This window comes from Babylonia areolata, chromosome 12 (genome assembly GCF_041734735.1).
Source record: "Babylonia areolata isolate BAREFJ2019XMU chromosome 12, ASM4173473v1, whole genome shotgun sequence".
NCBI classification, from domain to species: Eukaryota; Metazoa; Mollusca; class Gastropoda; order Neogastropoda; family Buccinidae; genus Babylonia; species Babylonia areolata.
Window position 1 is genome coordinate 13,380,559 of NC_134887.1, and position 14,139 is coordinate 13,394,697.

The 14,139-nt window shown below is 47.0% G+C and overlaps 1 protein-coding gene across 1 annotated transcript in view; it reads left to right on the top strand.

The window, feature by feature from the left end:
• The window catches only part of LOC143287835 (uncharacterized), a 127,624-nt gene that overhangs the window by 17,198 nt on the left and 96,287 nt on the right, over positions 1 to 14,139 (top strand). Inside the window, exons 10-15 of the mRNA XM_076596073.1 lie at positions 120 to 410; positions 2,827 to 3,114; positions 7,121 to 7,423; positions 9,363 to 9,677; positions 11,234 to 12,412; positions 12,993 to 13,342. Coding sequence (XP_076452188.1) covers positions 120 to 410; positions 2,827 to 3,114; positions 7,121 to 7,423; positions 9,363 to 9,677; positions 11,234 to 12,412; positions 12,993 to 13,342 — 2,726 coding nt within the window. The remainder of the gene's footprint in view (positions 1 to 119; positions 411 to 2,826; positions 3,115 to 7,120; positions 7,424 to 9,362; positions 9,678 to 11,233; positions 12,413 to 12,992; positions 13,343 to 14,139) is intronic.

Sequence of the window (14,139 nt, forward strand, 5' to 3'; positions counted from 1 at the left end):
AAGATCCATGCTTACCTGTGGTCTTAAATGCTGTGCTGAAGCCGACCTGTGTGTTACCCTTTTCTATCATAAACAACACCCACCACCTCAACACCCACCGACACTGTACGTACACACAGGTGTACCGGAAGTCCTGAACGCCCTGAAGGATGTGACGTCAGTGGAGGGGCAGTGGGCAGTGCTGGAGTGCACGCTGATTGGTCACCCCACTCCTGACGTCACCTGGTTCTTCGGTGACGACGACAGGGTCGTGTTCTCGGACGACAGAGTCACGGAGCATTTCGACGTCGCTTCTGGCAAAGCGACCTTGACCTTCCACGAGGTGGTGCTGAGCGACATGGGAGCCTACACGTGCAAGGGCAGCAACCATTTCGGCGAAGCTTCCACGAATGCGGCTCTCCTTGTCAAACGTGAGTTACATGCTAAATATTGATCCTGTTGTTTTTCGGTTTTTTTTTTTTTTTTTTTTTTTAGTGCGTGTTAGTTTTTTTTTTAATTTCTTTTTTAGCTTTACTTTTACTCTCACTTTTCATCCAGTAGTAGCTATGCTAATGCTGAACTAAAAAAAAAAAAAAAAAAGAAAAAAAAGTGTGGCCACGTTCTGAGTGTTCGCCAGCATCACGGCTTAAGCCTATCGAAGTGTGTGTAGATGCTATGCTGTGTATCGATCTGTCGACTATATTTTCCATTCTGCAATTGAGCAATGTATAGTTTTGTCTCTCCCTTACGACGGGCGCAATAGCCGAGTGGTTAAAGCGTTGGACTGTCAATCTGAGGGTCCCGGGTTCGAATCACGGTGACGGCGCCTGGTGGGTAAAGGGTGGAGATTTTTACGATCTCCCAGGTCAATATATGTGCAGACCTGCTTAGTGCCTGAACCCCCTTCGTGTGTATATGCAAGCAGAAGATCAAATACGCACGTTAAAGATCCTGTAATCCATGTCAGCGTTCGGTGGGTTATGGAAACAAGAACATACCCAGCATACACATCCCCGAAAACGGAGTATGGCTGCCTACATGGCGGGGGTAAAAACGGTCATACACGTAAAAGCCCACTCGTGTGCATACGAGTGAACGCAGAAGAAGAAGAAGTCTCTCCCTTACGCCCTCTCCCCCCACCCCTCCTGCCTCCTGCCTCCCAATAAACCTGGGTCTGGTTCTGACTCGTTTTTTAAATTTTTATTTTATTATTATTATTACTATTTTTTTTTTTTTAGCTGTTAAGTAAGTTAAAGATCATAATTATCTCGTGTGGAGAAAGCGTGGGAAGGTCCAAGAGACTTGTCACCAAGTCCCCATTTGGAAGTAAGGAAATCTTTTCTCTTCAGTTGTACATGGTTCCACCGTTTACTGAACTTTGTCCAGTGGTAATATATTACTGAACTTTGTCCAGTGGTAATATACTTTTCCATTTATTACGATAGTTTTTTATTTTTATTTTTTTTTATTATTATTTTTTTTAATGAATTATTGATAATCTCTTGTTACACCTTTCTCTTCATTTCTGTAGCCCCCAAAGAAGAAATTAGTCAACATCTGATAGGCTTGGTTGGTGTTATTTTCAGACAGCATAATCATAACATCTAGAAATTACTGGTTTAAACCTGCGGTGAAAAGAAAGGAAAAGAAAAGACTCACAGGATCAAGAAGAACGTTTGGCGATAAAAAGATCTGCTTTTGATTCATGAACAGCAAGAGGGTATACCGTGCGTAAACCATCAATAATTACAGCAAACTAGTAATACTAAGTTTCACTGACCCGCCCCCTCCCACCCCACCCCTTTATTATATCTATTAATAGAAAACTGTGGGCTGAATTTCCCGTCTGCAGTGTATCAAGCAACACGTTGACTGTGGCTATGCTTTCGCTCCCTCATTTCGTTGTGGCTTTTGATGTCGTTTGTTGCATTTTCCATTCGAATGTAATCAATAGTTTTATACATAGCTTTCTGCTTTAAAGAATCAACCCGTGCTTTTAAGTTATGTTTTTGATTGCGGCTTCAGATTGACATTACTTATCATTTAGGTGCTTCCGCATCGATTTTATCTGAACACTAGAGGCATTAGAGCTAACGAAACGATCGCTCGTTTTTGTATTGATATTATTATGTTATTTATTTTGCTTATCGCGTATGCCAGAAGCGAAGCAGCTCACTTGTTTTAGCTGTGTGTATCCCTAAAATTGTGTGTCATAAACCACGTGTGAATGTAGTTGTAGTAGCCAGCTGTCAACACCTGACAATGCGCCAAGGAATGATCCTGTGAATTTGTTGAATCCAAAAGCGATCTTCTCGTGCATTTGAAAACGATAGAACACACACACACTCACACAAACTCACACACACGCGCACACGCACACACGCACACACACACGCATCGTGAAATTCATAGAAACAAAAAAGTTTTATGTTTTACTCAACAGTACGCTGTCACCCTCAGAGCACGCTGGGTCGTCTTGAGCGGATGTGTAGGACGAACTTTTAAAAAGCTCTCTTCTTTCCATTTTAGCTGTTGAACCCAAGCGCAAATTTTATTATTTTAAAGTCTACGGTCGAAACGAAATTACTACAGGATCATTCCTTGACAGATCAGTAGTTTTCTCTAGAACCCTAGGTATCTACCTGACAAGAATCAAGGATCATTCCTTGACAGATCAGTAGTTTTCTCTAGAACCCTAGGTATCTACCTGACAAGAATCAAGGATCACTCCTTGACAGTGGAATAGAACCCTTGAGCCTTGTATCCACTACCACTAATCGCTTCCCAACAACCCGCGCACACATCTCCGTCATATCGGCAGCTTGCTTCTTCTAATGGCGCTTGCAGAGAGGCCCAGTAACAAACCCTTCTTTGAAGAGCCCCTGCCGCCTGACGTCACGGTGGTGGAGGACCACTCGGTGACGCTGCAGTGCGTGGTGACGTCAGCCACCTCCGTGGCCTGGTACAAGGACGGTATCGTGCAGAGGAACTCGTCCGACTTCCGCCAGACCTTCGACGGGCGGGTGGCGAGGCTGGAGGTCGGGGAGGTGTTCATGGACGACGAGGGTCAGTACTCGTGCGTCGCCCGCAACGAGGTGGGCGAGGAGAGGTCCACCTGCACGCTGCGGGTCACAGGTTGGTCGGTCGTCGGCAATATCCCACATTTCCTTTTTTTTAAAATTTTTTTTACCCCCGTACCTTTCCGTTGCTTTTTTTATTTTTATTTTATAAGACGGGGGGAAATACTTGTAAACTGGTTAATAACATTGTAATATATACCTTGGGGTGGGGGTGGGGGGGTTGGTTAGGGGGTGGGGGCTAACTAGTTGGTCTTTGGAAACCATTCCCAACGCCGACTGTCCTACAACCCTCGGCAATATCCCACATTTCTTCCGCCTGGTACTTTTCGGGTTTTCTTTTATAAGACGGGGGTGGGGGATGGGGGGATCGGGGTTGGCTTTTGGGAACCATCCTCAACGCCGACTGTCCTGAAACCGTCTTGGGCCGAGAGAGCGGGGATGTAACTTGGGGAAGAGGTGGTTGTTTTTGGGTTGTTTGTGTGTGTGTGTGTGTGTGTGTGTGTGTGTGTGTGTGTGTGTGTGTGTTTTAGCAGAAATCGATATTTTTGCTTCTGTTCGGATTTCGCACAGGGAAGGTGTATGATTTCTCTTCGACCCCCCCCCCCCTCCCCCGCGCCCCCTCCTCCCCCCCCTTTTTTTTTTTTTTTTTTGTTTGTCCTTGTGGCCTCTATATGGGAGTGGTTATTTCCCGTCAAAGATGAAGAATCTTTTAGTAGAAATTCGATCAATTTAGCTTGTGTTTTTTTTTTTGGGGGGGGGAAACTGCACGGGAGGGGAATGACTTCTTTTCGTCCCCCTCCCCTCTGTGTCTGTAGCGTCCATAGAAGATTGGTTCTTCCCATCAAACAAAGAATACTTGAGTGGAAATCGGTCGGTGTTTCAAGTCCCCTTGACATGACAAGAGCGCTCGCGGATAATTTACCAATGGCCATAATTATCGCTCTTTCGAAGACGGTGTAAACATTTTTTTTTTTTTTTTTTTTTTTGGTTTACTTTTACTTCTCGTCAAAACTCTTAATCCATGTCCACCAGTACTATGAATGGTTTAGTAGGAATCAGTGCATGTTGCTTCTCTGTTATGATGTCGTACGGAGATGGGGATGATTTCTTTTTGTACCCCCCCCCCCCCCCCACACACACCCACACACACTCCCCACGCCCCCCTGTCACTTCTCGCTATGGCTTCTTCCATTTACGATTGGTTCAAATACTAAAACCGTTTTAGTGGAAACCAAGAATTGGTTCAAATACTAAAAACGTTTTAGTGGAAACCATAATTTGGTTCAAATACTAAGAACGTTTTAGTGGAAACCATAATTTGGTTCAAATACTAAGAACGTTTTAGTGGAAACCATAATTTGGTTCAAATACTAAGAACGTTTTAGTGGAGGAAGCCATAAAATTGTTCAAATACTAAGAACATTTTAGTGGAAACCATATTGGTTCAAATACAAAAAAATAGTTTTAGTGGAAGCCATAGATTGGTTCAAGTAGTAAAAACGGTTTTAATGAAAACCAACAGATGTTAGACTCTTCAAGAGCGCTGGTGATAATCAATGACTGACCATGCTGCATGACATGCTGCCACGTGTAAATAGGTATTGATTGTTTCACCTTTTCAGTCAAGTGAACGTCCTGTGTAAACAAGAAGCAACGAGGCGATCGCGTTCATTTTTCACCGACCGAGAAATAGAAGGGAAACATGTATCATTCATTTTTGCTTTATTATCCTTACAACTTTGACGTATTTGCTGTGTGTATCAATTTACGAAACAGTGTGTGTGTTTTTTTTTGTGTGTGCATGATATAGAAATTGCTTCCCATGCTTTCCTCTGCTCCGCTTGCTTGCTTGCTTGCTTGCTTTTTCAGTTTAAAGAGATTTTAAATGTGCTCAGATTTGTGTGTTCTGAGTATGGTCATTTGAAAATGTTTTACGTCGTGTTTTGTATAGTATGTATATTTTATGTTTGTATGCGAGTGTGCGCGCGCGCGTGTGTGTGTATAATCGTTTGTGTGTGCGTGTGCGCGCGTGCGCGCGCGCGCGCGCGCGTGTGTGTGTGTGTGTAAATATCGTACATACTTTCCATTTGCCTTGGCCCATGTTGATTGTAACATGGAAACATTATTTTCTGTTTAAAAAAAAGAAAAACAAAACAAAAACGAACAAACAAACAAATGACGGTGCTTTAATTGATTATAATTCACGAGTCGCCAGCGTGTTATGCAAGTAATGTGTATATTCTGAGTAACCTTTGAACGCGTTTGTTCGTGTTTATATGCTCTCTCTGTGTCTCTGTCTCCCTCTCTCTGTCTTTGTGTGTGTGTGTGTGTGTGTGTGTGTGTGTGTGTGCGCGCGAGCGCGCGTTCATGTCACTGAAAGCGTATGTGCGTGTATGCGTGCGCACGCACGCGTGTGAGTGTGTGTGTGTGTGTGTGTGTGTGTGTGTGTGTGTGTGTTATTTAACCAGTGTTAATCATTTTTCTTGGTGTGCCTGATCGATCAGATCATGTTTATGTGAAGTATAACGAGTCTGTGATTGCACGAATGAATTTCCAGTTGGATTTACAAAGTACTTTTCATTCATTCTTCTTCTTCTGCTGCTCCTCCTCCTCCTCCATCCTCCTACTCTACCACCTACACCACCTCCACCACCACCACCACCACCTCCTTCTTCGTTTCCTTCGTCCTCTTCCTCCTCCTCCTTCTTCATCGTCGTCTTCTTATTCTTCCTCCCTCCTCCTCTCCGCCCTCCTTTTTCTTCATCTTCCCTCTCCTCTTCCACCTCCTCCTCTTTCATCTTCCCTCTCCTCCTCCACCTCCTTCTCCTCCTTCATCTTCCCTCTCCTCCTCCACCTCCTTCTCCTCCTTCATCTTCCCTCTCCTCCTCCTCCATCTCCTTCTCCTCCTTCATCTTCCCTCTCCTCCTCCACCTCCTTCTCCTTCATCTTCCCTCTCGTCCACCACCACCTTCTCCTCCATCTTCCCTCTCCTCCTCCACCTCATTCTCCTTCATCTTCCCTCTCCTCCTCCACCTCCTTCTCCTTCATCTTCCCTCTCCTCCTCCACCTCCTTCTCCTTCATCTTCCCTCTCCTCCTCCACCTCCTTCTCCTTCATCTTCCCTCTCGTCCACCACCACCTTCTCCTCCATCTTCCCTCTCCTCCTCCACCTCATTCTCCTTCATCTTCCCTCTCCTCCTCCACCTCCTTCTCCTTCATCTTCCCTCTCCACCACCTCCTTCTCCTCCATCTTCCCTCTCCTCCTCCACCTCCTTCTCCTCCTTCATCTTCCCTCTCCTCCTCCACCTCCTTCTCCTCCTTCATCTTCCCTCTCCTCTACCACCTCCTTCTCCTCCATCTTCTCTCTCCTCCTCCTTCTCCTTCATCTTCCCTCTCCTCCTCCACCTCCTTCTCCTCCTTCATCTTCCCTCTCCTCCTCCACCTCCTTCTCCTCCTTCATCTTCCCTCTCCTCCTCCACCTCCTTCTCCTTCATCTTCCCTCTCCTCCACCTCCTTCTCCTCCTTCATCTTCCCTCTCCTCCTCCACCTCCTTCTCCTTCATCTTCCCTCTCGTCCACCACCACCTTCTCCTCCATCTTCCCTCTCCTCCTCCACCTCATTCTCCTTCATCTTCCCTCTCCTCCTCCACCTCATTCTCCTCCATCTTCCTCTCCTCATCCACCTCCTTCTCCTTCATCTTCCTTCTCCTCCACCATCTCCACCTCCTTCTCCTCCACCATCTCCACCTCCTCATCCTTCATCTCCACACTCCTTCACCACCACCGCCACCTCCTTCTCCTCCTTCCTCCTCCTCCTCCCCCTCCTCCTTCATCTTTCTCCCTCTCCTCTTCCTTCTTTTCCTTCTTCATCTTCTTCCTCCTCCTCTTCGTCCCCTTTCTTCTTCCTCTTCCTCCTTCTCCTCCACCACCTACCCCTCCTCCCTCCCCCTCCTCCTAAACCCGCCGATTCCTTCTTCTTCTTCTTCTTCTTCCTCCTGTTTCTTCTTTTTCTTCTTCTTCTTCTTAAAAAAAAAAAAAAAAAAAAAATTCTTTGTACGGTCAGCTGCGGGCAGTTCGGACACGGAGATGGCCCCCACTTTCTTGACCACCTTGCACAACAAGACGGTCAGCGCCGGCGATCCTCTCCACCTCGAGTGTGAGGTCATCGGCCACCCGGCACCCGTCATCGTGTGGCGGCGGGACGGGGTGGATTTACCCGACACCCTCGCCTTCTCGGGTGGCTACGACGGGCGGGTGGCCCGGCTCCGGGTGGAGCGGATGGAGATGGAGGACGAGGGGGTGTTCGAGTGCGTGGCCCACAACTCGGCGGGGCAAGCGTGTATGGATGCTCGCGTGTCCGTGCACAGTAAGTTTTTTTTTTTTTTTTTTTGGGGGGGGGGGGGGTTGCTGGTTTGGATTGTTCCTATCCCTTTTCTTTTTCTCTGTCTCTGTCTGTGACTGTCTCTGTTTGTCTCTGTCTGTCTGTCTGCCTCTGTCTCTGTCTCTGTCTCTCTCTCTCACTCTTTCAAGACAGATTGGAAGAATAGGCCATGCCTAAAATCTTAATACTTGAATGAAAAACGTTCTTAGTTCTGAATTCTGCCTCTGTCTCTCTCTGTCTGTCTGTCTCTGTCTGTCTGCCTGTCTTTCTCTTTGTCTCTCTCTCTGTCTGTCTGTCTGTCTCTCTTGCTCGACCCCTGATGTTGTGCGAAACCTGTCTCTGTTTTTTTTCTACAAAGCCTTTAGATAATATTATAGGGAAACACTTACTTCTTAATGTTGCGGATTAACCTGATATTTCCATAGTTGCATTGTTGTAGATTTTTATGTCTATAGTTGATATTATGATTATTTGTCTGTTCTCATTCCCCTTCTTCAGGGGCCTGGGCCTAAAATGAATAAACCATCAGGATCTGAATCTCTCTCTCTCTCTGTGTCTCTGTCTGTCTGTCTGTCTGTCTGTCTGGCTCTCTCTCTCTCCCTCTCCCCCCCCTCTCTCTCTCTCTCACACTCGTCTTTTTCTTTCAGTCTTTATTCAATATTAACTTCAACGTGAGGATCTATGTGGTTCAATTATTCAACAATACACATGATTACAATGCAATGAATGACAAAAGAGCATCAACAAGCTTAAAGCTTATACTGTGCTCACAACGTTGCACTTCAATTTTATCATGACGGCTGATGAACCATATTATGACTTGGATCAAATAACATTCATAAACAGTAAGTAATGAAATAATGAAATAAAACAAATAAACAAACAGTACATAATATAGTAAAATAATGCTAATTATCAATATTAACATGAGATTAAATTTATTATCACCAGAGTAATTGGCCTAATAGAAGAAAAACACGAAGAAGAAGAAAATTTAGAAGAATGGTGGGTACGGTGGTGGGGGAGGGGGAACAGAGGGGAGAGGAGAAATTCAAACAGATCATTGGCCAATCAATTCAAACTTTGAATATTTGGTCAGTCAAATAAATCCAACATATATTTTACGAATAGAATCATGTTGTAACCCTTTCTTCACAATACTTTCTAAGCTAAAATCTCTTTGAATCGGAGATAAACTGGTGAACAGTTTGAAATATGAATATCTAACCGTCTGCAGTGACTGAGTGATTGGCACTATTTTTTGTGTGTGACAAATTTATCTGGATCTGTTGTTTTGTGTATTGTCGTGTGCACCACGTCTATTTGATGACCCCCACCCCCCTCCACTCCCCTACCCCCGCTTTATATGCAGAAAATTTTTATTCCATTGCTGTCTCTCTGTCTGTCTGTCTGTCTCTCTCGCTCACACTCTGTGTGTGTGTGTGTGTGTGTGTGTGTGTGTGTGTGTGTGTGTGTGTGTGTGTGTGTGTGTGTTTTCATTTCGCATTGTATGGTATGGTATGGGATGGTATTACATTGTATTGCATCGCATTGTACTGTGCTGTACTGTACTGTGCTGTACTATGTTGTGCTGTGCTGTATTGTACCGTACTGTACCGTACCGTACTGTACTGCATTATATTGCCATTGCAAAGAATTGTATTGTATTGTATTGTATTCCATCGTACTGTGTACTGTATTAACATTACAGTGCATTGCATTACAATGCTTTGCATCGTATTGCATTGTACTGCACTGCATCACATTCCATCGCATCGTATTCCATCCCATCCCAATCTCATAACATGGCATCTCACTGTCCACACACACACACACACACACACACACACACACACACACACACACACACACACACACACACACACACACACACACACACACACACACACACACACACACACAGAGCGGAGCACTCCCCCGGTCTTCACCGCCCCTCTGAGCGACGTGACGGCCCCGGCGCTCAACGGCAGTGTCACCCTGACCTGCTGGGTTGCCGGAACTCCGGCTCCGTCCGTATTCTGGCGCCGGAACGGGCTCCTGGTCGCCGACACTCCGGACTTCCGGCAGAGCTTGCTGCGGGGCGGGAGGGCGGAGCTGACCATCGTCGGGGTCCAGGACAAGCACGGTGGGCAGTACGAGTGCGTGGCCAAGAACGAGGCCGGAAGCGCCGTGTGCTCTTGCGTGTTGGTCGTGCCTTCATCTTCGTCGTCTTCTGAAGGTGTGTATGTATGGGTTTTTTGTTGTTTTTTTTTTTTTATTGAAAACTCTTTCACTGACAAATTTCTGTGTGAAAAAAAACAAAAAAAACAGCAGCAGCAGCAGCAACAACAACAACAACAACAACAACAACAACAACAACAACAACAACAACAACAACAACAACAACAACAACAACAACAACAACAACAACAAAGCAATAAACACACTAAAAAAACAAATTCCCCAGTGCCAAACATTTTTTTAGATGATGCTCTCAGAAGTCACAGGCTTCGGTTCATGTCGAAACGGACTTGATCTCTTCACTCTTTCACTGCCAAGTTTCTGTGTGAAGAAAACAACAACAGCAACAACAACAATAACAACAACAACAACAACAACAACAACAAAAGCAATTCCCCAGCGCCAGATATTTTCAGATATGATACTCTGTCTCTGCTGCTCTAGTGCCAGCTACACTGCACAGGACACGTTGTCCGCATGACAGACAGCAGGATCCCCAAGATGCTCTTGTATGGCCAGCTGAAGGAAGGCCACCGCGAACTTGGAAGACCCTGCAGGCGCTTCAAGGACACCTTGAAGACAAACCTCAAAACCTGTGACATAGACATCGCTTCTTAGGAAACTGATGCCCTTGACCGCTCTCGCTGGAGGATGCTGTGCTCTAGTGGCATAAAGACGTTTGAAAACAAGAGAACGCTGGCCATTAAGGAGAAGCGTGAGCGAAGGAAGCAGCGCTCAACTTCTGGAGACGTTTTCCCTTGCAACACCTGTGGGAAGTGCTGCGCATCCAGAATCGGCCTCTTCTCCCATATGAGGACACACACCGACAGATAAGCCTGCCAGCCTACTCATCCGTCGGTCCGACGGGAGACTCCATCACTCTTAGTCACAGGCTTCGGGTTTATGTCGAACGAACACAGTGCACTTGGTCACTTAACTCGTTCACCACCAAGTGTCTGTGTGAAAATTGCTCCCCAGCGCCAAATATTTTAGATACATTGCTCTCAGTCACAGGCGTCTGGTTCATGTCAAAACAGCACAGTGCACTTGTTGGCTTCAAACTGGGTCAGGGAGCAAAAGGTTAGTCATTGTTTGTGTTCTGTTGGCGTGGAAACTGGCTGCAGCTGGTGTCAAGATGTGAAAAACGGTACTATTTTTTTTAACATGATCCCTGGATGTCGACAAAAGTCACCCACGGCGGTGAAAGAGTTAAAAGTCTGTTTTCTCCCATCCGTACACACACACACACACACACACACACACACACACACACACACACACACACACACACACACACACACACACACACACACACACACACACACACACACACACACACACACACACACTCACTCCCTCTCTCTCTCTCTCTCTCTGCACCACCCTTCCCTTTTCCTTTAGTACCCCCTTTCATCCTCTCCGATGAATACGCCCACAATGTCCGAAAAAACAACAGCACGTTAGTTTGCGTGCTCCTTTGTCGTTGGTTTATCAATTTGCTTACAATAAAAAAAAAAACCCATAAAACAAAACCTGTTGCGTTTCTTGTCGCAGACCATCGTCGTCAGCCGTCAGAGGAAGAGGAGGAGGAGGAGGAGGAGGCATCAGCCACATCGGGGGAGGCGCCAGAGAGGACAACAACAGAACCCACCCGAACAAGATTCTCCAGACGCTCACGCCGACAATCGTCAGAAGACGAACAACAACAGCAGCAGCAGCAACAACAACAACAATCAGCGTCACGCGAACAGATGACTGACCAGGCGACGCCAGAACCTCCCCAGACAAGAATCTCCAGACGCGACAGGTCAAGTCCTGAAACAACCACCACCACCGCCGCCGCCGCCGCCGCCATCGCCACCTCAACGGCTAGACGAGCAGACCGATCTTCCCCGAGGTCATCTGCAAGAGATGACTCTCAACACCACCACCACCACCACCACGCCCCAGTCCGTGACGCCTTCACGCGACAGACGAGCTCAGACTCCGGCGTGAAAGAAAGGATTGGGCGGCTTCCGTTGAGAGCTTTGTCACACCCCAAAGACACAGAGCGTGACGCATCCAGAGGCAGCGCCAGCGACGCCACCGCCGCGTCGTCTGTAGGCTCTGAAGACATCGCCAGTGATGCGTCTGTCGGCTCTAAACGCAGGGTGCCGAGAGATGATGTTTCTTCAGACTCTGCCAGTGAGACGTTCGCGGGCTTTGATGATTTAGACGTGTCCAGTGACACGGAAAGATCCGCGAAAGATCGGAGGACCCTCAGACGACAGCTGACCACAGACACGTGCAACACAGACAGCAGGGAACAACAGACCACCACCACCACCACCACCTCCTCCACCATCAGCACAGACAGAGACAGAGCTCGGAGGACAGGCAAACAAGCTGCTGATGATCTGAACACCTCCGATGGTGGTGATGATGATAATGATGATCGAAGCGAACACTCAAACGACGGGAAAGAACTTCAGGAAGCCACAACGGACGTTGACAAAACTCAGCGGCCTTGGAGGAGTACAGAGAGGTGGGCTGACAGGCTTTCTGGCTCAGACGCCTCGGTGGAGTCTTCATCAGTGTTGCTTCCTGAAGATTCGTCTTCGTCGTCGTCGTCGTCGTCGTCGTCATCGTCTTCTTCTGAAGCACGTGGGAGGACGTCTACCTCCCGTCAGCAGAGTCGGTCAGAGGACCAAACTGATTCTGTGGTCAGAAAGTGGTCTGTGCCAGCGAAAACCGGTATGTATAATTATGATGTGTATAATGAGGTGTGTGTGTGTGTGTGTGTGTGTGTGTGTGTGTGTGTGTACCCGTATGTCTGTATCTGTGTAACATATCATTTTCAACCGATCATATTTCCTGTATTATCTATAATTCATTTCTTATTTCATTTCACTTCATTTCCCCCCAAGGACTTCCCATCAGTGAAGTGTGTGTGTGTGTGTGTGTGTGTGTGTATCTGTGTCTGTGTGTGCCTGTATCTGTGTGTGCCTGTATCTGTATGTCTGTATTTGTCTGTATCTGTGTAACGTATCGTTTTCAACCGATCGCACATTTCCTGTATTATTTATAATTCATTTCTATTTTATTTCACTTATTTTTCCCCAAGGACTTCCCATCAGCAAATTGTGTGTGTGTGTGTGTGTGTGTGTGTGTGGTCTGTCAAAATCTTTATCAATGAGCTATCTTTTTCAACCGATTTTTAAAAAAAATAAATTTCCTGTATCATTATAAATAATTTCATTTCCTTTCACGTTATACAACCCCCCCACCCCCACCCCCCAACCCCCCCACAATTCCCTGCACACCCCCCAACCAGGATTTCCCATCAGCCTCGAAGGATCCACCACGGCGGCAGCAGCGGCTTCGACTACGACGACGGCAAGCAGCCCTGTTGTCCCAAGGAGGAAGATTTCGGAACCACCGTTCGACCTGGCTGGACGTCGGAAGGGTTTCGGCAGCTCCAGTGTTCGCTCCGTCAGTCAGCTGAGAGCGCAGTTCTCTAGATTGGAGGAGCAACAGCAGAAGGGCTCCGATAGGATTGTCAGCGGTGGCGGCGGCGGAGGAGGAGGAGGAGGAGTAGGAGGATTAGGAGGAGGAGGCAGAGGACATCGACGTTCCAGTTCCGTGCCGCCGAGAGAGGAGAGGACGTCATTGGGGGTGGTGGAGGTAAGGGAGAGAAACTTAGTGTCTTGCTCTGTGTGTGTGTGTGTGTGTGTGTGTGCTGTGTGTGTGTGTGTGTGTGTGTGTGTGTGTGTGTGCTCTCTGTGTGTGTGTGTGTGTGTGTGTGTGTGTGTGTGTGCTGTGCTGTGCTGTGCTGTGCTGTGCTGTGCTGTGCTGTGCTGTGTGTGTGTGCCTACTCTGTGTGTGTGTGCTCTCTGTGTGTGTATACGTGTGTGTGTCTTCTCTCTGTGTGTGTGTGTGTGTGTGTGTGTGTGTGTGTGTGTGTGTGTGCCTGCCTACTCTGTGTGTGTGTGTGTGTGTGCTGTGTGCCTACTCTCTGTGTGTGTGCTCTCTGTGTGTGTATACGTGTGTGTGTGTGTGTGTGTGCTGTGTGTGTGTGTTGTGTGTGTGTGTGTGTGTGTGTGTGCCTACTCTCTCTGTGTGTGTGTGTGTGTGTGGTTGGTTGTGGTGTTGAAGGAGAGGAGGGGATTATTGTTCTTTGGGGTCTTGTTTCGTTTTTTGAGAGGCAGAGTGCAGTGCGCTATCTTTATACAGGTCTATGTGTGTGTATCTGTGTTTGTGTCTGTCTGTCTGTCTCTCTGTGTGCATCTCTCTCTCTGTCTCTCTCTCTCTGTGCGCCTCTCTCTCTCTCTCTCTCTCTCTCTCTCTCTGTCTGTGCGTCTCTCTCTCTCTCTGTGCATCTCTCTCTCTCTGTGCATGTCTCTCTACATTTCTCTCTCTCTGTGCATCTCTCTCTCTCTGTGCATGTCTCTCTACATTTCTCTCTCTCTGTGCATCTCTCT